Here is a 26,677-nt window from a genome sequence, read left to right as displayed (position 1 = left end):
ACTGGGGTGTGAGGTGTTCCTATCTACTGGGGTGTTACTACCTACTGGGGTGTTACTACCTACTAGGGTGTTACTACCTACTAGGGTGTTACTACCTACTAGGGTGTGAGGTGTTCCTATCTACTGGGGTGTTACTACCTACTAGGGTGTTACTACCTACTAGGGTGTTACTACCTACTAGGGTGTTACTACCTACTGGGGTGTGAGGTGTTCCTACCACTGGGGTGTTCCTACCCACTGGGGTGTTCCTATCCACTGGGGTGTTCCTATCCACTGGGGTGTGAGGTGTTCCTATCTACTGGGGTGTTCCTACCTACTGGGGTGTTCCTATCCACTGGGGTGTTACTACCTACTGGGGTGTTACTACCTACTGGGGTGTTCCTACCTACTGGGGTGTTCCTACCTACTGGGGTGTTCCTACCTACTGGGGTGTTCCTACCTACTGGGGTGTTCCTACCTACTGGGGTGTTCCTACCTACTGGGGTGTTCCTACCTACTGGGGTGTTACTACCTACTGGGGTGTTACTACCTACTGGGGTGTTACTACCTACTAGGGTGTTACTACCTACTAGGGTGTTACTACCTACTGGGGTGTTACTACCTACTGGGGTGTTACTACCTACTGGGGTGTTCCTACCTACTGGGGTGTTCCTATCCACTGGGGTGTTCCTATCTACTGGGGTGTTCCTACCCACTGGGGTGTTCCTATCCACTGGGGTGTTCCTACCTATTGAGGTGTGAGGAGTTCCACAGAGTCCCTACTGAGAACTTCTAGACCATTGGGGAGGCCCAGTACACACTACAGGATGGGACACACTTTCGCCAGCCTAACAACAGACCCCAGGGCTGAACACAGGCAACGCCTGGTACAGGTTGGGGTAGGTAGTCTTTCTGAGCGGAGGGCTGGAAATACACTCATATTAGTGTAATGTGTATAATGTGCATGTTGTTATTCTCTTGTACTGTAAACACACATTTAAATTAACATCAGTAACCTGTATTCATAGACAATGGCAGTAAGTATTATATTTTTTCAAGATCTCTCCAAAAAAGATTTGACATTTTCTTTCATAAACACTTTAATAATGGCTAAATGAAGCTTATAGCATTAATTTCTGAAGGTTTACAAAGCTACATATATTGTTAGCTGTGCATAGTAACAAATCAATCATTATTATTTATAAATCCCATTTTACATCATCAGTTGTCACAAAGTGCTTTTTACAGTAATCCAACGTTGACCCCATAGAGCTTTTACAGTAACAAGACCTAGACCTCACAGTGCTTTTACAGTAACCCGACCGAGACCCTACAGAGCAGAAGGCAGTATTTGGCGACATCAGAGACTAGAGCATGGATTGAATCTGAAACTGTGCTATAGCAGGCCTGACGAACACGGTTAACATTGCCTTTGAAAGCCACACTGTCTACAAAAGCGAGCGGATTGAATCCCAGCCTAGAAGAGGGTATATTGGATACTCAGTGCAGTCAGCCCAGGGATTTGAGGAAGGCCTTGTACACCTCTCTGTAGACGTTCCTCAGCAGTGTATGTATGTATGTATGTATGTATGTATGTATGTATGTATGTATGTATGTATGTATGTTGTGTGTGTGTGTGTGTGTGTTAGCCCAGTGTAATGATAGAGTTCTTGTAGACCTCTCTGTAAGCGTTCCTCAACAGGACATAAGGGAAGCAGCTCTCCAACATGTCCTGGCTCAGGAACGGAGACGCCTCCACGATCTGTAGAGGAGGTAAGTGGCCAATCAGATGAAGAGAATACATTATTCATGTCTAGAAAATAAAAAAGGTTAAATGTACAGTATACATGATTATTGACTAGAGTCAGACGTTTTCTCCTGACCATGTGACCTGACAGGGGAAAACATCTCGGACCTTGTTATGAGTCAGTCAGTAATCCTTGTCCGAGCCAGAACGACCCATAAGGACCTAGATATGGCCCCCTGACATTTTCAACATTACCATAAAGTAGAAATACTGTAGGATGTGCATGTTTCCAAGAAGACCTGAGCCTACCATGTGCAGGAGAAGGTAGATGGAATCTCTGTTCTTGCTGTCCACCCTATTCTCTACATTCTGACCCAGCTGGAGCAGAGTGGAAGACGCCACCTAGAAGAACAAGATCACCTTCAGTAGTAGGAATAGATCTACAACTACGGGACAACGGTTTATCAGATGAAAATGTCCTGTGTCAACATGACCTCTTTAGAGACGGTGTTTCAGGGTGATCACGTACCAGGAGGAACTCTTTAAGGTGCTGTTCGATGTTCTTGCTCTCGACGGTGAACATGGCTGCGGACAGCTGGTTGACGGCCGTGGCCAGACAGTGGATGTTGTTGTGATGCCCTGCGGTCAATCAATTAAATCAATCAATGAATTATTTGGGTGACTGCAGTGACCAGACAATGAAAGCTGTTGCGGTCAATCAATCAATTATCAAAGCAGAAGCCAGAGCCACACAGTTAGAGGGAAACCAAACTAAATGAAAGACACCACTTTTTATTTTATTTACATTAACAGTCAACTCCCTAGAGCGTAGGCGGCGTCCTTTAGATCCAGCACTGCCAATAACAAAAAGAAGGTGGCCACACATTCTATAGCTCCGATGTAACAACAACAATCCTACCGACGCTTCGACGGATCCCGTCTTCATCAGGGTTTCTGAATCCTTTAATTCCAGGTCATGTTGAAAAACGCAGACAGAGAAAAACCTACGTAAACACCATCTCTGATGTCACCATCTCTCTGACTTTGATCCACGGTTGGTATTTGATGCTCTTAGAGTTCTCCATCCGGCTCTGTGCCAACTCAACAGACTAACTTTATGAAAAGCCTATGCTGTCTGACACAATCACTATGGGGCCGGCAGGGTAGTCTAGTGGTTAGAGGAGGCAGGTAGCCTAGTGGTTAGAGAGGCAGGTAGACTAGTGGTAAGAGGAGGCAGGTAGCCTAGTGGTTAGAGAGGCAGGGTAGTCTAGTGGTTAGAGGAGGCAGGGTAGCCTAGTGGTTAGAGAGGCAGGGTAGTCTAGTGGTTAGAGGAGGCAGGTAGCCTAGTGGTTAGAGGAGGCAGGTAGTCTAGTGGTTAGAGGAGGCAGGTAGCCTAGTGGTTAGAGAGGCAGGTAGCCTAGTGGTTAGAGATGCAGGTAGCCTAGTGGTTAGAGGAGGCAGGTAGTCTAGTGGTTAGAGGAGGCAGGTAGCCTAGTGGTTAGAGGAGGCAGGTAGCCTAGTGGTTAGAGAGGCAGGTAGCCTAGTGGTTAGAGAGGCAGGTAGCCTAGTGGTTAGAGGAGGCAGGTAGCCTAGTGGTTAGAGAGGCAGGTAGCCTAGTGGTTAGAGAGGCAGGTAGCCTAGTGGTTAGAGAGGCAGGTAGCCTAGTGGTTAGAGAGGCAGGTAGCCTAGTGGTTAGAGAGGCAGGTAGCCTAGTGGTTAGAGAGGCAGGTAGCCTAGTGGTTAGAGAGGCAGGTAGCCTAGTGGTTAGAGAGGCAGGTAGCCTAGTGGTTAGAGAGGCAGGTAGCCTAGTGGTTAGAGAGGCAGGTAGCCTAGTGGTTAGAGAGGCAGGTAGCCTATTGGTTAGAGAGGCAGGTAGCCTATTGGTTAGAGAGGCAGGTAGCCTAGTGGTTAGAGAGGCAGGTAGCCTAGTGGTTAGAGAGGCAGGTAGCCTAGTGGTTAGAGAGGCAGGTAGCCTAGTGGTTAGAGAGGCAGGTAGCCTAGTGGTTAGAGAGGCAGGTAGCCTAGTGGTTAGAGAGGCAGGTAGCCTAGTGGTTAAAGAGGCAGGTAGCCTAGTGGTTAGAGAGGCAGGTAGCCTAGTGGTTAGAGGGGCAGGTAGTCTAGTGGTTAGAGGGGCAGGTAGCCTAGTGGTTAGAGGGGCAGGTAGCCTAGTGGTTAGAGGGGCAGGTAGCCTAGTGGTTAGAGAGGCAAGTAGCCTAGTGGTTAGAGAGGCAAGTAGCCTAGTGGTTAGAGAGGCAAGTAGCCTCGTGGCTAGAGAGGCAAGTAGCCTCGTGGTTAGAGAGGCAAGTAGCCTAGTGGTTAGAGAGGCAAGTAGCCTAGTGGTTAGAGAGGCAAGTAGCCTAGTGGGTAGCCTAGTGGTTAGAGAGGCAGGTAGCCTACTGGTTAGAGCGGCAGGTAGCCTACTGGTTAGAGAGGCAGGTAGTCTAGTGGTTAGAGCGGCAGGTAGCCTAGTGGTTAGAGCGGCAGGTAGCCTAGTGGTTAGAGCGGCAGGTAGCCTAGTGGTTAGAGCGGCAGGTAGCCTAGTGGTTAGAGCGGCAGGTAGCCTAGTGGTTAGAGCGGCAGGTAGCCTAGTGGTTAGAGCGTTGGACTAGTAACCGTAAAGGTTGCAAGATCGAATCCCCGAGCTGACAAGGTAAAAATCTGGCATTCTGCCCCTGAACAAGGCAGTTAACCCACTCTTCCTAGGCCGTCATTGAAAATAAGAATTTGTTCTTATCTGACTTGCCTAATTAAATAAAGGTAAAAAAATAAATAAAATAAAAACACGACAGCATCCCAAATGGCACCTTATTCCCTATATAGTGCACTTCCCTATGGGCCCTGGTCAAAAGTAGTGCACTTCCTTATGGGCCCTGGTCAAAAGTAGTGCACTTCCTTATGGGCCCTGGTCAAAAGTAGTGCACTTCTCTATGGGCCCTGGTCAAAAGTAGTGCACTTCTCTATGGGCCCTGGTCAAAAGTAGTGCACTTCCTTATGGGCTCTGGTCAAAAGTCGTGCACTTCCTTATGGGCCCTGGTCAAAAGTCGTGCACTTCCTTATGGGCCCTGGTCAAAAGTAGTGCACTTCCTTATGGGCCCTGGTCAAAAGTAGTGCACTTCCTTATGGGCCCTGGTCAAAAGTAGTGCACTATTGGGGATAGGGTGTAATTTGGGACGCTACCCAGAGTCCTTGGTAAAAACAAGTCTTTCATTAGTCAACCTGTCTGAGTTAAGGTCAACGGGGAATTAGAAGTATTCCAAGCTGTCACAGTGATGACTGTGATGATGTCACTGTTCCCCCCCAAGTTCTGGTAAACTGGCGTGACCAGTGTCCATGGAATGTCAACCACATTGAACCAGTTAGCATAACTGTGGCAAATTCCACTTCTGTCGAATTTCACTTAGTCGTGCATTGACGTCGATGGGAGATTAGGTGGAAAATGTTACTTATGATTCACCCCTGAAAGATTCAAAATGAGCCAGTGACTATCGCGTCTTTCCTAATCAGTTAGGATTTAAGCATACAGCTGGATCTACACTAGCGCTGAGCGATCACAGCTTCTTGAGGTTGGATCAGCTCCGGTTTGATTATTAAAAATGCTGGATTGAATGCTGTAACACAGAATAAAACAATGAATACAAGTCCCATGATGCTAGTGACTGTCCATTACTGTTTATGACTTATTAACCGTCATTTACTCACATCACTTTACTAAAATATTTCAGTTGTTTTGTATTTTACATTTGTTTTATTTAATATTTCATTCAAAGTCATCATCTCATCTCTATAGAGCTGCTGCCTATGCAGTCTGACAAAATCACTATTCGAATAGTTCTTCAAAGGCATACTTTTATGACTGCTGAATACCAACTATCAATCACTTAGATCATGTATTTTCAGGTAGAGATACCTCGCGAAGCAACAGCTGCTTTCTATATCACCTCACAATCGCGCATTCATTTCGGTTAATCGCTTAGCACTAATCTACACACAACAGATGGCATGAGAAGGGTAGCTGTTGCTATTGTAACACCCAATAAGGATCCAAATGAACACATGAACACGTAAATCAGACATGGATTCAACTCCACATTGGAGCAGATTTCGAGATCTGGAAAGAAAAACATTTTAAATGCAGTTTTGTTTTTGTTGGAGTGAACTACACGTATCACATTAAGGTCAACATACAACCCTGCTTGAAGAATTTCCCCAGGGGTTAAATTAAGCAATAAGGCACAAGGGGGTGTGGTATATGGCCAATGTACCATGGCTAAGGGCTGTTCTTAAGCTCGACGCATCTCGGAGTGCTGGATACAGCCATTAGAAGTGGCATATTGGTCATATATCGCAAACCCAAGAGGTGCCTTATTGCTATTATAAACTGGTTACTAAAGTAATTAGAGCAGTAACAATACATGCTTTGTCACACCCATGGTATACGGTCTCATATACCAAGACCGTCAGCCAATCAGCATTCAGGGCTGGAACCAAACAGGTTATATAAAGGTTATTAGATGAAATGAACATCCTCGACGGTAGGAGGAGTTGGGGTCCAGGGTCAGAGAAGGCAGAGACACAATGTAATTAATGTTGTTGGTTTTTCGCTGAACTAAATGTATCACTAGGGTTATTGTGACTGTATGTTCCAAAGGAAGCGAAAAGGGACATTAATAAGTACATTTATCACAAGTCAATAAGCCAGTCCTTACCACCATAATGTCTGCTGTAGTAGGAGTTGGGATCCAGAGCCAGGATGGGCAGAGACACAGCGATGTAAACCAGGAGAAGGCAGGTTAGCTTGTACTCCTCATCTACAGATGAGTTATCTGGAGAGTAGAACTCATATTTAGCAAACTTTCCTTTTAAATATATTTTTTTCCCCTTCTTCTAAACTCTAGAAAACATTCACAGGAAATAAACAAAAGGAAAGTTGAAAGACATGCATTAATAGGTTAAATATTTTTTCATTTGTTTGACTTTTTAGCCAATTGGAGTCCAGCTATAAAGGGCTGGATAGGTTGCGGAATCCTGCTGTTTTGTCCTAAAGATGTTTTGTACAAAACCAATAAAGTGGTCCTTCAAACCGGATAGTGACAATTGTCTTGGAACATGACCAGTATAACAACTGACATCACATCAAAGACTATTGTATTTACCTGTACGCATACTAGCGATGGCTGCCACCAAGGCAGGGTCGATGTCACAAGTCAGACCTGCCGCAGACGCCAGCTCAAACACCGTTAGGGTTACCTGCATCAATTAAACAAGATGTTTTCAACAAAAGATTTTATCTTAAAGATGTCTTCATTTAATTATTTGGCTTATTAGCTCTTTTTATCTTCTAGCTGAGCATAAAAGGCCTCCATTAAGTGAATATTTCTTAAACTGAAACTATAAAGCATTGGTTAACTACTGTTCCCTCTTTCTGTAGCACGGGGCGGATTGGGGGGGGAGGGGGCGGGGGCGGGTTGGGGGGGGTATTTTGGAGGGGTCAGAATGTTTCCATGGAGGTGGTTATTTTAGTTGAGAGGTTGCAGACCAGACAGACATGATGTGTCTCTTTCAGGGAGGTCAGCTTGCCTCTGCTTGGTGCCTGGTGCTGCTGACGTCTTAGGGTTTATCCTGAACCAGGCTGTGGCATGTTATGTTTTCTCTGCAGACTTGGGTTCAAATAATGTTTGATATCTTTCAACTACTTGAAGTATTTGTTTTAGCCTGATTGGAGTGCCAGGTTGGCAGGGTTTGATTTTTCTATTGGTTTCCGTAGCACTATACAAACTCAAACCAGCACAGATGAAGTATTTTTAAATTGTTTCCAATAGTATTTACACCCGGGTCTGGGATGTCTGCTTTGTATGTCCTACTCTCACGCTCAGGGAAAAGACATCAGCGGGCCAGGGGGCTTTCCACAGTCAGAGACAACTCATAAAATACGTTTTCTACTGTTCCGACGCTCTACTGCTCTGAATAACACTGTAATTCAAGTTACTGTATGAACCGTTGGTTATTGGTAATGATCCCATCCTACCCTATACTCTCCTACCCCATCCTACCCTATCCCACCCTATCCCACCCTATCCTACCATACCCTATTCTACCTTATTCTACCCTGTTTTACCCTACCATGCGATACTCTATCCTACCCGATTACACCCTATAACATACCCTATCATCCTACCCTAGTACCCTACCCCACCCTACCCTTTCATATCCTGTCATATCCTACCCTATAATACCTTATCCTATCCTATCCAACCCTATCCTATCCTGTCCTACCCTATCCAACCCTAGTGCATCCTACCCTACCATATCATTTCCTACCCTACCTTATAATACCCTATCCTATTTAACCCTATCCAACCTACCCTACCCTATACAACCCTACTGTGTCCTACCATACCATATCCTACCCTATTATATTCTACCGATCCAACCCTACCCTATCCTATCTCCCCTACCTTGTCCAACCCTACCCTATCCTACACAACCATACTGTGTCCTACCATACCATATCCTATCCTTCCCTACCCAACCCTATTCAAAACCCCCTACCCTGTCCAACCCTACCCTATCCTATCCCATCCTATTATATCCTACCCTATAATACCGTATCCTATCCAACCCTAGCCTACGCCACCCTACCCTTTCCTATCCTATCCTACCCTGTCCCACCCTACCGTATCACACCCTACCCTACAATAATCTACCCTATTCACCATACCATATCCTATCCTACCATACCATATCCTATTCTACCATACCATATCCTATCCTACCATACCATACCCTATCCTACCATACCATACCATATCCTACCATACCATATCCTATCCAACCCTATCCTATCCCCCCCTATTATATCCTACCCTATAATGCCATATCCTATCCAACCCTATCCTATCCTTCCCTACCCACCCCTATGCTATCCTATCCTATTGTATCCTACCCTATAATACCGTATCCTATCCAACCCTATTCTACCATATTCAACCCTACTGTAACCTACCCTACCATAAACTACCCTACCCTATAATACCCTATCCAACCCTACCCTATCCAACCCTACTGTGTCCTACCATACCATATCCTATCCTACCCTATCCTATAACACCCTACCCTACTCTAGCCTAACCAACCCTACCATACCAACTCCTACCCTTCCCTATCCTATCCCACCCTATCCTACCATACCATATCGAATTCTACCCTATCCAACCCTACCCTATTCTCTCCTAGTCTTTACTCTCAGATTATATTCAATTTTCCAAACCTAAGCAAAACATGCTGTACCTTGATGTCTGTGTCAGGGGAGACCAGGTCCCTTAGGCTCTCAATGGGCCCCATCAGGTAGGGGCAATGCTTCTGCATGATCTGGAAAACAGAGAACAGAGGGATTAGCTTGGTCATAGGGTACCCTACCACCAAGAGTGTTTTCTGCAGGAAATTCATACTTTATTTGAAGCCTCCATCATAAGGGCGACAGATGTCATAAACAGTCGTGGCAGCTGGTGTCACCTCATGGCAACTGACTTCACAGTGTTATGACACCAACAATACACAACAACAGCCTTATTACCCACAAGAGGGGAATGAAATGAAATTCTCCATTCAGTATATTATAGGTGGTAGAATGTGTCTCACGTCTTCCAGTGTGTCCTGTGCCATGGCCCTAAAGGACAGGATCACTCCGACGATGGTCATCCTCTTCAGAACGTTCTCTCCCGCTGGACAGGAACACACGAGAGATTAAAGCAACGTTCATTCAATCTATTATCCTTTTAGTATCATGAGGCCCGGCACCGAGATGTTTTGACATCTCTGAAATCATGCATTGATGTCAATTGGAGAAGCTCCAGTTATATACACTGCACTGCATCTAACAGGATCAGACAGGATTCAGTCCCCCTGAGGTGTTTCACATCACCTTTTACATCATCAACTGATAAAGCATTCTGTTTGGCTGTCTTCTCATCTTCCTCCTGTTCCCCCAGCAGCTCACTTGGCACTCTTCCCTGAAGGTTAGTGTGTGTGTGTGTGTGTGTGTGTGTGTGTGTGTGTGTGTGTGTGTGTGTGTGTTTACCAGGCAGTCTCTTCTGGAGGTTAGCCATGGCTTCAGGTTTGTCAAAGTTAGCTCTCATCTGAACTAGCACGTCCATGTTCTCTATCACCAGTTTCTGAAGAGAAGAGGAGAGAAGAGAAGGGAGGAGAGGAAGGAGAAAAAAAAAAAAAAAAAAAAAGAGAGGAGAGGAGAGGAGAGGAGAGGAGAGGAGAGGAGAGGAGAGGAAAGGGAGGGAGGGAGGGAGGGAGGAGGGGAGGAGGGGAGGAGGGAGGGAGGGAGAAGCAAAGAGAAGAGCAGAGGAAAAATAAAAACAGATGGATAGAGTTACAGTTGTGAGATATCGCCAAACTACCAGGTTATGAGTGCAATCACAGAGTTAATGTCAAGTTCAATCTTACTGTCAACTTTCTACCATTTACCGTAGGAGCTGTAATAACACATTGATCAGGACACATTCTTTCAGAGAGTATGTTGATTTAACTTTTATTTAAGCAGGGACAAATGAGATCATTTTTTAAATATAAATTTAAAAAAAGGGGATGTTCAGGTCACAATGACCTTCATCTCCTTTCGGACTGTGTGGGGGAGAGTAAGAGTTCAGCTCCTTTTGGACTGTGTGGGGGAGAATAAGAGTGACTTCATAGTTCAACAGCGGCAGATCAGAGATAGACCGCCAGCCAGCCCTCTGAGAGATACTATGAGCCGTCTGTAATTGTTTGAAGCTTAATCCTACCTTGAGTTCTCCGACTTGTGAGGTGATGTGCCACATCAGGTTCTCACTGAGGAACTTGAGACCGTACGGACCAATCAGCTCGGCCAGGGCCTGCAGCTCTGGGCAGATTAGGGATGAAGGGGAGAGAATATGGATGTGTGGTTTAGAATGTAGTTATCACGCCCTGATCTGTTTCACCTGTCCCTGTGATTGTCTCCACCCCCTCCAGGTGTCGCTTATTTCCCGCAGTGTATTTATCCCTGTGTTTCCTGTCTCTCTGTGCCAGTTCATCTTGTATGTTTAGTCAAGTCAACCAGCTTGTTTTTCCCCGTACTCCTTTTCTATTCTCTTTTGCTTGTCTTCCTGGTTTTGACCCCTGCCTGTCTCTGGACTACTTTCCCGCCTGATCATCCTGCCTGCCCTGACCTTGATTCTGCCTGCCCTTCGGTACCTATCGGACTCTGATCTGGTTCTGACCTTTTGCCTGTACACGACCATTCTCTTGCCTACCCCTCACCTTGCCTACCCCTCACCTTGTGACTTGATAGTAGTTTAGACTGCAGTTAGGACCTGAGGGCTACAACACCTGAGGGCTACAACACCTGAGGGCTACAACACCTGAGGGCTACAACACCTGTATGACAATTTTTTAACACACAAAAAAACAAACATTTTATTAATCAATCTTCTTCCTCAAATGAAGGGAATGATGAAGCCATCTTTGCAAGAGGGAGGGAATGTGATTTCATTGGTCATCAACTCTTGGCTCAGACACTTCCTTCAAGATAAACAGAGTTATCCCTGAGTTAGCCTGCCCAGCAGCAGGTTAGTTCTGAATGAAGGATAAACAGAGTTATCCCTGAGTTAGCCTGCCCAGCAGCACGTTAGTTCTGAATGAAGGATAAACAGAGTTATCCCTGAGTTAGCCTGCCCAGCAGCAGGTTAGTTCTGAATGAAGGATAAACAGAGTTATCCCTGAGTTAGCCTGCCCAGCAGCAGGTTAGTTCTGAATGAAGGATAAACAGAGTTATCCCTGAGTTAGCCAGCCCAGCAGCAGGTTAGTGCTGAAGGATTTGTTGCCATAGAAATGTACCTAGCTAAAAAGGTGAGCTACTTTCGTGGTACCAGTTATCCCGAGTTGAACTCCGAATTGACCGAAGTTACCTGGCTAACTCCTGAACACCTACTTCGTAGTACAGGGCTCTGGCAGAGTATAGGCCCCTGGATGTGTATCGGATCTGTGTGTACGTGGACAGTAGTTTGTAAACAAAGACACTGACTAAACAAACACTACTATGACGGTTCAATACGACGCCTTGATATTATAGAGAGCAGGTAAATCACCTGGTAAATGTCAAGCCAGAGTGAGAGACACAGAGAAGGAGTACTGAAACAATACATTTTTGAGTCCAAAATGGCACCCTATTATAAGGGCCCTTGTCAAAAGTAGTGCACTCTATAGGGAATAGAGTGCCATTTGGGATGCAGTGTATGATGATGAGTCTGTAGGTGACTCTGTAGGAGGTATTAGATCTCTCAGGGCTTATGCAAAGTGGATGGAAAATATATAGAGCAGACATGAGATCATAGAGGGTGGAGCTAGGTGGAGAGGGTGGAGCTAGGTGGAGAGGGTGGAGCTAGGTGGAGAGGGTGGAGCTAGGTGGAGAGGGCGGAGCTAGGTGGAGAGGGCGGAGCTAGGTGGAGAGGGCGGAGCTAGGTGAAGCTAGGTGGAGAGGGCGGAGCTAGGTGGAGAGGGCGGAGCTAGGTGGAGAGGGCAGAGCTAGGTGGAGCTAGGTGGAGAGGGCGGAGCTAGGTGGAGCTAGGTGGAGAGGGCGGAGCTAGGTGGAGAGGGTGGATCTAGGTGGAGAGGGCGGAGCTAGGTGGAGCTAGGTGGAGAGGGCGGATCTAGGTGGAGAGGGCGGAGCTAGGTGGAGAGGGCGGAGCTAGGTGGAGCTAGGTGGAGAGGGCAGAGGTCACCCGGCTACTCTACTGCAGGCAGGTCTCACCTGAGATATCAGAGTACTCCTCTGCTCTGAAACTATTCTCGTTCTCGATGGTCTGGTTGACAAAGCAGTGCATTGCGGGGCAGTGAACGATCAGGTTGCTGCTGGCCTGACGCAGAAGGCCCTCTAGGTACCTGTGGAGAGGCAGACGTCATATCCTCTTCCTAATGCATTCAAATGCACAACATAGGTGCTAATAGCTGCATATGAACATCTATAACTACATGCATGTAGCAGTGCAGTGACAGAGGAAACACTTCAGCAACTGATATAATGTCTGTTAGCCTGGAGAAGTAAGAGATGAAGACAAGTTACAGAAGGGTTGTCAGTTCAAATCCTAAACTCCCTTTTTCAGGACCCTCTCTTTCAAAGATAATTCGTAAAAATCCAAGTAACTTCACAGATCTTCATTGTAAATGGTTTAAACACTGTTTCCCATGCTTGCTCAATGAACCATAAACAATGAATGAACATGCACCTGTGGAACGGTCATTAAGACACTAACAGCTTACAGACGGTAGGCAATTAAGGTCACAGTTATGAAGGACACTAAAGAAGCCTTTCTACTGACTCTGAAAAATACCAAAAGAAAGATGCCCAGGGTCCCTGCTCATCTGCGTGAACGTGCCTTAGGCATGCTGCAAGGAGGCATGAGGACTGCAGATGTGGCCAGGGCAATAAATTGCAATGTCCGTACTGTGAGACACCTAAGACAACGCTACAGGGAGACAGGACGGACAGCTGATCGTCCTCACAGTGGCAGACCACGTGTAACAACACCTGCACAGGATCGGTACATCCGAACATCACACCTGTGGGACAGGTAGAGGATGGCAACAACAACTGCCCGAGTTACACCAGGAACACACAGTTCAGACTGTCCACAACAGGCCGACTGAGGGCTTGTAGGCCTGTTCTAAGGCAGGTCCTCACCAGACATCACTGGCAACAAACGTCACCTATGGGCATAAACCCACAGTCACTGGACCAGACAGGACTGGCAAAAAGTGCTCTTCTCTGACGAGTCGCGGTTTTGTCACACCAGGGGTGATGGTCGGATTCGCGTTTATCGTCGAAGGAATGAGTCTTACACCGAGGCCTGTACTCTGGAGCGGGATCGATTTGGAGGTGGAGGGTCCGTCATGGTCTGGGGCGGTGTGTCACAGCATCATTGGACTAAGCTTGTTGTCATTGCAGGCAATCTCAACGCTGTGCGTTACAGGGAAGACATCCTCCTCCCTCATGAGGTACCCTTCCTGCAGGCTCATCCTGACATGACCCTCCAGCATGACAATGTCACCAGACATACTGCTCGTTCTGTGTGTGGTTTCCTGCAAGACAGGAATGTCAGTGTTCTGCCATGGCCAGCGAAGAGCCCGGATCTCAATCCCATTGAGCACGTCTGGGACCTGTTGGATCGGAGGGTGAGGGCTAGGGCCATTCCCCCCAGAAATGTCCAGGAACTTGCAGGTGCCTTGATAGATGAGTGGGGTAACATCTCACAACAAGAACGGGCAAATCTGGTGCAGTCCATGAGGAGGCGATGCACTGCAGTGCTTAATGCAGCTGGTGGCCACACCAGATACTGACTGTTACTTTTGATTTGACCCCCCCCCCCCCCTTTGTTCAGGGACATTCAATTTCTGTTAGTCACATGTCTGTGGAACTTGTTCAGCTTATGTCTCAGTTGTTGAATCTTGTTATGTTACACAAATATTTTACACACGTTAAGTTTGCTGAAAATAAACCCAGTTGACAGTGAGAGGACATTTCTTTTTTTGCTGAGTTTATTTCTGACAATAATAGGAGTGGGACATGAAATAGCAATTGGAGGACTTCTGCTGGTATCACGTTACCAGTTGGTATACAGCGTGGTGATGGTCTGTCCTCCGTATGAGTCCAGCGGCTGTGTCTGCTGCAGTAGGACATTCTTGACCAGCCTAGTGACATCCAGACTGAGGTAGCGTGACAGGGTGTGCAGGCTGGCTGTGTAGGCCCGAATCCCGGCCAGGAGGTCAGATGGACGTCCTATTTCCTGGGTGGTCTGGTTGTAATGAGCCATTCTCACGATGATCCTGGAACATTACACACACACACACACACACACACACACACACACACACACACACACACACACACACACACACACACACACACACACACACACACACACACAAACTAACGTCATGGAATCAGACAGGGCTACATGGCATGGCAGGCTGAATGAATAACAGTTAGGCTTAACGAACCATGTAATGATTATTCTGTCTCTCTGTCTCTCCCAATTCAAGGGGCTTTACTGGCATGGGAAACATATGTTAACATTGCCAAAGCAAGTGAAGTAGATAATATACAAAAGTGAAATAAACAATCAAAAATTAACAGTAAACATTATACTCTGTCTATCTCTTTCTCTCTCCTCTCTTCCCCCCTGCTATATTTACATGAGTTACTTAATTGATTGATTGATCAATTACACTGTGCTGAAACGGAAGCAGAACATGTACACAGACCATTATGGAGCATACTTGGGTTGGTATGAATGTTCATTTTGAAATAGAGAAATAGCAACCTATTGTAGCTATGATTGTCTGAACTCCTGACCTCTGTAATATATAGTTCAGTAAAGTATCTACCATGTTGTTGTCATGTTGCTACCATGTTGCTGTCATGTTGAGTTACTACCAAGTTGTGTTGCTACCATGTTGTTGTTATGTTGTGTTGCTACCCATGTTGTTGTTATGTTGTGTTGCTACCCATGTTGTTGTCATGTTGTGTTGCTACCATGTTGTTGCCATGTTGTGTTGCTTCCATGTTGTTGTCATGTTGTGTTGCTACCATGTTGTTGTCATGTTGTGTTTCTACCATGTTGTTGTCATGGTGTGTTTCTACCATGTTGTTGTCATGGTGTGTTGCTCCCCATGTTGTTGCCATGTTGTGTTGCTCCCCATGTTGTTGCCATGGTGTGTTGCTCCCCATGTTGTTGCCATGGTGTGTTGCTACCATGTTGTTGCCATGGTGTGTTGCTACCATGTTGTTGCCATGGTGTGTTGCTACCATGTTGTTGCCATGGTGTGTTGCTACCATGTTGTTGCCATGGTGTGTTTCTACCATGTTGTTGCCATGGTGTGTTGCTACCATGTTGTTGCCATGGTGTGTTGCTACCATGTTGTTGCCATGGTGTGTTGCTACCATGTTGTTGCCATGGTGTGTTGCTACCATGTTGTTGCCATGGTGTGTTGCTACCATGTTGTTGCCATGGTGTGTTGCTACCATGTTGTTGCCATGGTGTGTTGCTACCATGTTGTTGCCATGGTGTGTTGCTACCATGTTGTTGCCATGGTGTGTTGCTACCATGTTGTTGCCATGGTGTGTTGCTTCCATGTTGTTGCCATGGTGTGTTGCTTCCATGTTGTTGCCATGGTGTGTTGCTTCCATGTTGTTGCCATGGTGTGTTGCTTCCATGTTGTTGCCATGGTGTGTTGCTTCCATGTTGTTGCCATGGTGTGTTGCTTCCATGTTGTTGCCATGGTGTGTTACTTCCATGTTGTTGCCATCGTGTGTTGCTACCATGTTGTTGTCATGGTGTGTTGCTACCATGTTGTTGTCATGGTGTGTTTCTACCATGTTGTTGTCATGGTGTGTTGCTACCATGTTGTTGTCATGGTGTGTTGCTGCCCATGTTGTTGCCATGTTGTGTTACTACCATGTTGTTGCCATGTTTCTTGCTACCCATGTTGCTGCCTTGCTAAGTTGTTGTCTTAGGTCTCTCTTTGCGTAGTGTTGTCTCTCTTGTTGTGATGTTTGTTTTGTCCTATATTTATATTCCCAGCCCCGTCTCTGCAGGAGGTCATAGTAAATAAGAATTTTTTTCTTCACTGACTTGCCTAGTTAAATAAAGGTTAAATAAAAATAAAATACAATACAAATCTTCTCTGCATTATAAAATGTCTCCTTTCATGTCTTGTTTAAACAGAGAAATTGAGATTTAGGTGGAGAAAAGGATTTAACGATCCAATATTATAAAGCAATAAATAAATAAATAAATAAAGCAATATTAAGACAGAGATCATGTTTGTGTGGCGTACTTGGTGAGGCGTGTCTCCAAGTGAGATATGAGAAACTCTGTAGGAGTGATGATGTGGTTGAACACTGTGAAGTCACTGCTCCCACTGAAGGAGGAGCACAGCTCAGTCAGAGTCAGATGCATCTTGTCCATACTGGAAGAGAGAGAGAGGGGGGAGAGGGAGAGAGAGGGGGGAGAGGGAGAGGGGGAGGGAGAGAGAGAGAGAGAGGGGGGAGAGAGAGGAAGAGAGGGAGAGAGAGGGAGAGAGGGAGAGAGGGAGAGAGAGAGGGAGAGGAAGAGAGAGAGAGAGAGAGAGAGAGAGGAAGAGAGAGAGAGAGAGGAAGAGATAGAGAGAAGAAGAGATAGAGAGAGAGAGGAAGAGAGAGAGAGAGAGAGAGAGAGAGAGAGAGAGAGAGAGAGAGAGAGAGAGAGAGAGAGAGAGAGAGAGAGAGAGAGGAAGAGAGGAAGAGAGGAAGAGAGGAAGAGAGGAAGAGAGGAAGAGAGGAAGAGAGGGAGGGAGGGAGGGAGGGAGGGAGGGAGGGAGGGAGGGAGGGAGGGAGGGAGGGAGGGAGGGAGGGAGGGAGGGAGGGAGGGAGGGAGGGAGGGAGGGAAAGAAATTCGACATACCAATTAGTATCTGGCTAAAAATACTTGAATCAGTTATAGAAACCATTTCCCTTTATGGTTGTAAGGTCTGGGGTCAGCTCACCAACCAAGAATTCACAAAATCGGACAAACACCAAATTGAGACTGCATGCAGAATTCTGCAAAAATATCCTCAGTGTACAACGTAAAACACCAAATAATGCATGCAGAGCAGAATTAGGCCGATACCCGCTAATGATCAAAATCCAGAAAAGAGACGTTAAATTCTACAACCACCTAAAAGGAAGCGATTCCCAAACCTTCCATAACAAAGCCATCACCTACAGAGAGATGAACCTGGAGAAGAGTCCCCTAAGCAAGCTGGTCCTGAGGCTCTGTTCACAAACACAAACAGATCCCACAGAGCCATACAAATAGGACAGCAAATCAATTAGACCCAAACAAAACATTAGAAAACTATTTGAAAAAAATGTATAATTACTTGACACATTAGAAAGAATTAAGAAAAAAACATAGCAAAGTAGAATGCTATTTGGCCCTAAACAGGGAGTGTACAGTGGTAGAATACCTGACCACTGTGACTGACACAAACTTAAGGAAATCTTTGACTATGTACAGACTCAGTGAGCATAGCCTTGCTATTGAGAAAGGCTGCAAAATGAGGTGGAAACTGAGCTGCACTTCCTAACCTGCCAAATGTATGACCATATTAGAGACACAAATAATTTGAAAACAAACCCAATTTTGCTAAACTCTCAAATACCAGTGTGCCATCACAGCAGCAAGATGTGTGACCTGTTGCCACAAGAAAAGGGCAACCGGTGAAGAACAAACACCATTGTAAATACAACCCATATTTATTCATCTTCCCTTTTTGTACTTTAACTAATTCCACATAATATGTCATTTGAAATGTCTTTATTCTTTTGTGAGTGTAATGTTTACTTAAATTGAGAGAGAGAGACTTTAGAAATTGCTGGTCTACTTTTCTTTAAAAATTAAAACCCATGAAATATCCAATCAATCGACAAAACACTTAAAATGTCAGAGGAGACTTTACGCTGCATAGTGGTAGTTCATGAAATGAGTGATTTAACCGAACAGTATTCGATTTGGAGGAGAGATGAATGGAGGTCAAATGGAATGGAAGAGCGGGGTGAAGAAGGAATGGAGGAATGGATAAATAGAGGGATGGATGAATAGAGGGATGGATGGATGGATGAATGAATAGAGGGATGGATGGATGAATGAATAGAGGGATAGATGGATGAATGAATAGAGGGATGGATGGATGAATAGAGGGATGAATAGAGGGATGGATGGATGAATAGAGGGATGGATGGATGAAGAGAGGGATGGATGGATGAATAGAGGGATGGATGGATGAATAGAGGGATGGATGAATGGATGGATGGATGGATGAATAGATGGATGGATGAATAGAGGGATGGATGGATGAATAGAGGGATGAATAGAGGGATGGATGAATAGAGGGATGGATGGATGAATAGAGGGATGGATGGATGAATAGAGGGATGGATGGATGAATAGAGGGATGGATAAATGGGACAGGTGGAAATAAAAAGTACCAATACAATAACGAGGCTATATGCAGGGAGTACCGGTACCGAGTCAGTGTGTGGGGGTACAGGTTAGTCGAGGTAATTTGTACATGTAGGAAGGGGTGAAGGGACAATGCCTAGACAGTAAAGAGCGAGTAGCAGCAGTGTAAAAACAAAATGGGGGGGTGTCAATGTAAAAAAGTTACATACGCTGCTGTTACTGTCTATTATCTATCCTTTACCCCTACCTACAGTATACTGCTGTTACTGTCTATTATCTATCCTTTACCCCTACCTACAGTATACTGCTGTTACTGTCTATGATCTATCCTTTACCCCTACCTACAGTATACCGCTGTTACTGTCTATTATCTATCCTTTACCCCTACCTACAGTATACCGCTGTTACTGTCTATTATCTATCCTTTACCCCTACCTACAGTATACCGCTGTTACTGTCTATTATCTATCCTTTACCCCTACCTACAGTATACTGCTGTTACTGTCTATTATCTATCCTTTACCCCTACCTACAGTATACTGCTGTTACTGTCTATTATCTATCCTTTACCCCTACCTACAGTATACTGCTGTTACTGTCTATTATCTATCCTTTACCCCTACCTACAGTATACTGCTGTTACTGTCTATTATCTATCATTTACCCCTACCTACAGTATACCGCTGTTACTGTCTATTATCTATCCTTTACCCCTACCTACAGTATACTGCTGTTACTGTCTATTATCTATCCTTTACCCCTACCTACAGTATACTGCTGTTACTGTCTATTATCTATCCTTTACCCCTACCTACAGTATACTGCTGTTACTGTCTATTATCTATCCTTTACCCCTACCTACAGTATACTGCTGCTACTGTCTATTATCTATCCTTTACCCCTACCTACAGTATACTGCTGCTACTGTCTATTATCTATCCTTTACCCCTACCTACAGTATACTGCTGTTACTGTCTATTATCTATCCTTTACCCCTACCTACAGTATACTGCTGTTACTGTCTATTATCTATCCTTTACCCCTACCTACAGTATACTGCTGTTACTGTCTATTATCTATCCTTTACCCCTACCTACAGTATACTGCTGTTACTGTCTATTATCTATCCTTTACCCCTACCTACAGTATACTGCTGTTACTGTCTATTATCTATCCCTTACCCCTACCTACAGTATACTGCTGTTACTGTCTATTATCTATCCCTTACCCCTACCTACAGTATACCGCTGTTACTGTCTATTATCTATCCCTTACCCCTACCTACAGTATACTGCTGTTACTGTCTATTATCTATCCCTTACCCCTACCTACAGTATACTGCTGTTACTGTCTATTATCTATCCTGTTACCTGGTCACTTTACCCCTACCTACAGTATACTGCTGTTACTGTCTATTATCTATCCTTTACCCCTACCTACAGTATACTGCTGTTACTGTCTATTATCTATCCTTTACCCCTACCTACAGTATACTGCTGTTACTGTCTATTATCTATCCTTTACCCCTACCTACAGTATACTGCTGTTACTGTCTATTATCTATCCTTTACCCCTACCTACAGTATACTGCTGTTACTGTCTATTATCTATCCTTTACCCCTACCTACAGTATACCGCTGTTACTGTCTATTATCTATCCCTTACCCCTACCTACAGTATACTGCTGTTACTGTCTATTATCTATCCCTTACCCCTACCTACAGTATACTGCTGTTACTGTCTATTATCTATCCTGTTGCCTAGTCCCTTTATCTCTACCTATATGCACATATCTACCTCAATGACCTCATACTCCTGCACATGGACTCAGTACTGTTACCCCATGTATAAAGACAAGGTATCGTTACTTATCGTCTATGTATTGCTTGTGTTATGTTTTTCTATTCTTTTCTCTGTGTATTGTTGGGAAGTCAGCATTTCACAGTTAGTCTACACCTGTTGTTAATGAAGCACAGTGAAAATAACATTTTGATTTGATTTAGGAATGGAGTAGTACAGGGAGGAAGGAAGGGTAAAAGCACTGACTTGGTGACGACGGCACGGTCCTTCCTCTGGCTCTCTGTTCCAGGTTTCTCTCTCTGTACGTCTCCTTTTTTCACCATCGGTTTCTTCTGCTTCTTATTGCGGGCTGCACTTATGGTCTGGCCACAGTGTTTGGGCAACAGCTAATAGGAAACATGGTTAAAGAGGACCACAGAGAATAAACACATTCCGTTAAAGTGTATTCTACATTGCATTGTGAGTGATTTTACTTTTGTCTGCTATCCTTCAGCCCGTCAGGAGTCTAAATTAAAATAAACACCCTCACAATGTTTTCCACCAGAGAGAAAAAAACAACACTTTGTCATTACATCACTTCCCCTTCTCAGAGTCATCCTTAGTCTTAAGTCTTCCAACTGGCACACTCATACGTTAAAAAGGTACAACCTGGAATTTGTTTTTGTCAATGGCTAAATATCTAGAATTGAAATGACCATTGAACAGTCTCCGAGATCCATTTTTGTATCTTTATATGGCTTCTGTAGTGACTACGGGAGTGTTATAATAACATTTTAAAAATACTGTTGATTGACTGCATCAGTCTTATAGTTAATTAGTTGTGTGACCTGTACACTTCCCCCAGATTCCTGGTCATTGAGGTTGCATATCTCAAACACACACACACACACACACACACACACACACACACACACACACACACACACACACACACACACACACACACACACACACACACACACACACACACACACACACACACACACACACACACACACACACACACACACACCTGGTCATTGAGGTTGCACTGTTCTGTACAGATCTCTAAGATGACGGAGCTAGTCTGTTTGGCAATCTCCTCCAGGAAGGTCACACATAGACGCAGACTCCTCTTCTCAACAGCCTCCGTCTAGACACCGACATGACATGACATGACACAGACAAGGCAAGATACAAGACACAATGAGACAGGACAAGACAAGGAAACAGAGTTGTTCCTTAGAGTTATCCCAATACTAAAAAGATATGTTTTTCAGAATTAGGGCCAAGAGTTTTTCCATTAACCTGTTCTGTGTAGTTTGACCCAGTGTTTTCAGGTAAGGTCAGGAAAAACTCCTGGCCCTAATAATTTAACCAGTGAGTACAACATCTCAATCAACCAGAGAAAAACAAATACAAACTCTCTCGGTACAGAATAGGTTAAAGCATAAGTGGAATATATATTTAAATATCAAGGTTATTTAAATTCAGCTGTACTATTTCATATATATATATATATATATATATATATATACATATATATATATATATATATATATATAAGTATGAAATAGTACAGCTGAATTTAAATAACCTTGATATTTATATATATATTCCACTTATGCTTTAACCTACTCCAGTAGTATATGGTTTAACCTATCCCAGTAGTATATAGTTTAACCTATCCCAGTAGTATATGGTTTAACCTATTCCAGTAGTATATAGTTTAACCTATTCCAGTAGTATATGGTTTAACCTATCCCAGTAGTATATGGTTTAACCTATTCCAGTAGTATATGGTTTAACCTATCCCAGTAGTATATAGTTCAACCTATCCCAGTAGTATATAGTTTAACCTATTCCAGTAGTATATGGTTTAACCTATTCCAGTAGTATATGGTTTAACCTATTCCAGTAGTATATAGTTTAACCTATCCCAGTAGTATATAGTTTAACCTATTCCAGTAGTATATAGTTTAACCTATTCCAGTAGTATATGGTTTAACCTATCCCAGTAGTATATAGTTCAACCTATCCCAGTAGTATATAGTTTAACCTATTCCAGTAGTATATGGTTTAACCTATTCCAGTAGTATATGGTTTAACCTATCCCAGTAGTATATGGTTTAACCTATTCCAGTAGTATATGGTTTAACCTATTCCAGTAGTATATGGTTTAACCTATCCCAGTAGTATATAGTAGATTTAGTTCCGATAGTGTCTGGGTACTGACCTCTTCTGGACAGAGCTGATGGACAGTCTGGTTGAAGTGGGAGCAGACCAGAGGGAAAGACATGAGGTAGCGCTGCATCGAAACCTCCTCGCTGCTCTGAGAGAACATCTTCTCAAACACCCGCGGGTAGAAGCTGTATTACGAACACAGTCATATTTCAGTGTTTAGGAGTGAAGGGTTAACACACACACCATGTGGTCTGTGTAGGGAATAGGGTGCCATTTCGGATGCAACAATGGTGTTACATATATCAGTTCCAACCTTCATTGTCTCAGAAATGGTTTAAGGGTAAGAGCTAGACATACACAACCAAAAGGTGTGTATGAACATGTTGGTTTAAGACATCAATGGTTCACACGCTGAATTCATCAATGATAAGAGTTGTTCTGTTTTTTTTAATACATGTGTGGGCCCCCAGTCCCTAGAACAATACACCCCAATAGGCGGCCCATGGGGGATGTGTGTATATGTATATACACACACACGTCAAAAGTACTACATGATTTCATATGTGTTATTTCATAGTTTTGATGTCTTCACAATTATTCTACAATGTAGAAAATAGTACAAATAAAGAAAAACCCTTGAATGAGTAGGTGTGTCCAAACTTTTGACTGGTACTGTACACACACACACACACACACACACACACACACACACACACACACACACACACACACACACACACGACCAAAAGTATATGGACACCGGCTTGTCAAACATCTCATTCCAAAATCTCGGGTTGGTCTGCACTTTCCAGCAATAACAGCCTCCACTACCTGGAAGGTTTTCCACTAGATGTTGGAACATTGCTGTGGTGATTTGCTTCCATTCAGCCACAAGAGCATTAGTGAGGTCAGGAACTGATGTTGGGCTATTAGGCCTGGCTAATAGTCGGCGTTCCAATTTATCACAATGGTGTTTGATGGGGTTGAGGTCAGGGGTCCGTGCAGGCCAGTCAAGTTCTTCCACACCGATCTTGACAAACTATTTCTGTATGGACCTCACTTTTGTCATGCTGAAACAGGAAAGCGTTAAGATTTCTCCTCCAACAAACTTTACAGTTGGCACTATGCATTGGGGCAGGTAGCATTCTTCTGGCATCCGCCAAAACACAGATTCATCCGTCGGACTGCAAGACGGTGAAGTGTGATTCATCACTCCAGAGAACGGTGTTCCACAGCTCCAGAGTCCAATGGAGGTGAGCTTTACACCACTCCAGCTGACGCTTGGCATTGCGCATGGTGATCTTAGGCCATGGAAACCCATTTCATGAAGCTCCCGACAAACAGTTCTTGTGCTGACGTTGCTTCCAGAGGTGGTTTGGAAGTTGGTAGTGAGTGTCGCAACCGAGGACAGACTACGCTCTTCAGCACTCGGCAGTCCCGTTCTGTGAGCTTGTGTGACCTACCACTTCGTAGCGGAGCTCTTGTTGATCCTAGACGTTTCCACTTCACAGTAACAGCACTTACAGTTGACCGGGGCAGCTCTAGCATGGCAGAAATTTGACAAACTGACTTGTTGGAAAGGTGGCATCCTATGACGGTGCCACGTTGAAAGACACGAAGCTCTTCAGTAAGGCCGTTCTACTGCCAATGTTTGAATACAGAGATTGCATGTATGTGTGCTCAATTTTATACACCTGTCAGTAACAGGTGGGGCTGAAATAGCCAAATCCACTAATTTGAAGGGGTGTCCACATACTTTTGTGTGTATATATATATATATATATATATATATATATATTAGAGAGAGAGAAATGGTATATATAACATTTATGTTCTTGGACATTGAAGACTAAAATCCCCAGGTAATGAGCTCAGTGATTTTAATTTCGGAAATCTATTCCCAAGTATTTTCATGCATAAACAGAGAGGCATATGTGATCATATCCCAATGTAATCGGCCGGCAGCTGAATGTAAATTGGGGATCCCTGCCATAGACCCTATTGGGGACCCCTGCCATAAACCCTATTGGGGACCCCTGCCATAAACCCTATTGGGGACCCCTGCCATAAACCCTATTGGGGACCCCTGCCATAAACCCTATTGGGGACCCCTGCTATAAACCCTATTGGGGACCCCTGCTATAAACCCTATTGGGGACCCCTGCTATAAACCCTATTGGGGACCCCTGCCATAGACCCTATTGGGGACCCCTGCTATAAACCCTATTGGGGACCCCTGCTATAAACCCTATTGGGGACCCCTGCCATAGACCCTATTGGGGACCCCTGCCATAAACCCTATGCACATCATGTACAGTAGATTATTTGTCTATACTATAATATCTTGGACTAGGTGATTGGCAAGGTAGACGTTTTGCCATATTGCTTTATTCCAAACCCTTCTGATCTACAGAAGTACCAAGGGATGAGGGAGTAGTGGGGGTGGGGTCTAGTGGGGTAGGGACTAGTGTGGGTGGGGACTAGTGTGGGTGGGGACTAGTGGGGGTGGGGTCTAGTGGGGGTGGGGTCTAGTGGGGGTGGGGTCTAGTGGGGGTGGGGACAAGTGGGGGTAGGGACAAGTGGGGGTAGGGTCTAGTGGGGGTAGGGTCTAGTGGGGGTGGGGTCTAGTGGGGGTGGGGTCTAGTGGGGGTGGGGTCTAGTGGGGGTAGGGTCTAGTGGGGGTGGGGACTAGTGAAGCAGTCCCTTATTGACTTTTAATACCACTGTAGTAGAGGATGTTTTTGGGGCCCATGGGGGAGCACACTGACCAGAGGATGGAGACATCTGAGGTTTCGTGAAGCATCTCCTGCACGTTGTCCAACATCTTGGTGTGGAATTGGGTCATGTTCATCACTTTAGCCAGGTCTGGGTATTCCTTGAGGGAGAGTGGGGCCTTGGACACACTGGTGTAGGCCTGTAACATGAGACAGCACAGTCACGTTGATACACTGGTGTAGGGCAGTAACATGAGACAGCACAGTCACGTTGATACACTGGTGTAGGCCTGTAACATGAGACAGCACAGACACCTTGATACACTGGTGTAGGGCAGTAACATGAGACAGCACAGACACCTTGATACACTGGTGTAGGGCAGTAACATGAGACAGCACAGACACCTTGATACACTGGTGTAGGGCAGTAACATGAGACAGCACAGACACCTTGATACACTGGTGTAGGGCGGTAACATGAGACAGCACAGTCACGTTGATACACTGGTGTAGGGCAGTAACATGAGACAGCACAGACACCTTGATACACTGGTGTAGGGCGGTAACGTGACACCCCAAGAGCAAAAAAATAATTTTTTAATATACAACAAATTCAAATAATATACTTTGAAAACTAGATCTATTTTTCTAGTATATTTATAGTATACAAAAAGAATACTATAAATATACCATCATCACACTTCAATGCACTTATTAAAAGTGTACTTCAAATGAATTGTTTTTCAGTCTAAGTATTGTATACTATTTGTTTACTATCATTAAACTGAAACACACTCATTAAAACTGTACAACAATTTCAATCCCTTTATTTGTAATTTAGTATACTCAAAATACACGGTGTTGTTTTTAAATTTAAGAGTTGATTTTTTTTTTTTTATGAAACTCTGCTTGTGAGTATACAGCCTTGCAAAAGTATTCATACACCTTGTCACTGACCAGTAAACGGGGTTATTTGTCATTGTAGTTTGGTCAGGGCGTGGCAGGGGGTGTTTGTTTTGTGTGTTTCGGTGTTTAGGTTCTATGTTATCTATTTCTATGTTTATATCTAGTTTTCTATTTCTATGTTGGGTTTTTGGCAATGACCTCCAATTAGAGACAGCTGGTTGTCGTTGTCTCTAATTGGAGGCCATATTTAGTTGTGGTTTGTTTCACTTGTGTTTTGTGGGTGGTTGTTTTCCTGCATAGCCTGTGTTGCCTTACGGAACTGTTTCGTTGTTTTGTTTATTTTGTTTAAGTGTTTTCTTTAA

General features: G+C 44.5%; 1 protein-coding gene across 2 annotated transcripts in view; it reads right to left on the bottom strand.

Moving 5' to 3' along the window:
- Positions 1 to 1,061: 1,061 nt before the first annotated feature.
- The window catches only part of nckap1l (NCK associated protein 1 like), a 38,750-nt gene continuing 13,134 nt past the window's right edge, over positions 1,062 to 26,677 (bottom strand). For both annotated transcript variants that reach the window (XM_045691951.1, XM_045691952.1), the window contains exons 16-31: positions 25,464 to 25,609; positions 22,748 to 22,880; positions 21,545 to 21,664; positions 20,779 to 20,918; positions 16,586 to 16,717; positions 14,354 to 14,572; positions 12,501 to 12,631; positions 10,516 to 10,613; positions 9,804 to 9,897; positions 9,365 to 9,447; positions 9,014 to 9,094; positions 6,880 to 6,973; positions 6,433 to 6,549; positions 2,256 to 2,365; positions 2,036 to 2,128; positions 1,062 to 1,741 (exon numbers count right to left, since the gene is read on the bottom strand). In XM_045691951.1, the coding sequence (XP_045547907.1) occupies positions 1,625 to 1,741; positions 2,036 to 2,128; positions 2,256 to 2,365; positions 6,433 to 6,549; positions 6,880 to 6,973; positions 9,014 to 9,094; positions 9,365 to 9,447; positions 9,804 to 9,897; positions 10,516 to 10,613; positions 12,501 to 12,631; positions 14,354 to 14,572; positions 16,586 to 16,717; positions 20,779 to 20,918; positions 21,545 to 21,664; positions 22,748 to 22,880; positions 25,464 to 25,609 (1,908 nt within the window). In that variant the 3' untranslated portion in view covers positions 1,062 to 1,624. The remainder of the gene's footprint in view (positions 1,742 to 2,035; positions 2,129 to 2,255; positions 2,366 to 6,432; positions 6,550 to 6,879; positions 6,974 to 9,013; positions 9,095 to 9,364; positions 9,448 to 9,803; positions 9,898 to 10,515; positions 10,614 to 12,500; positions 12,632 to 14,353; positions 14,573 to 16,585; positions 16,718 to 20,778; positions 20,919 to 21,544; positions 21,665 to 22,747; positions 22,881 to 25,463; positions 25,610 to 26,677) is intronic.

The sequence above is a fragment of the Salmo salar genome, chromosome ssa12 (assembly GCF_905237065.1).
Source record: "Salmo salar chromosome ssa12, Ssal_v3.1, whole genome shotgun sequence".
NCBI classification, from domain to species: domain Eukaryota; kingdom Metazoa; phylum Chordata; class Actinopteri; order Salmoniformes; family Salmonidae; genus Salmo; species Salmo salar.
This window is presented reverse-complemented; position numbering and strand designations above follow the sequence as displayed.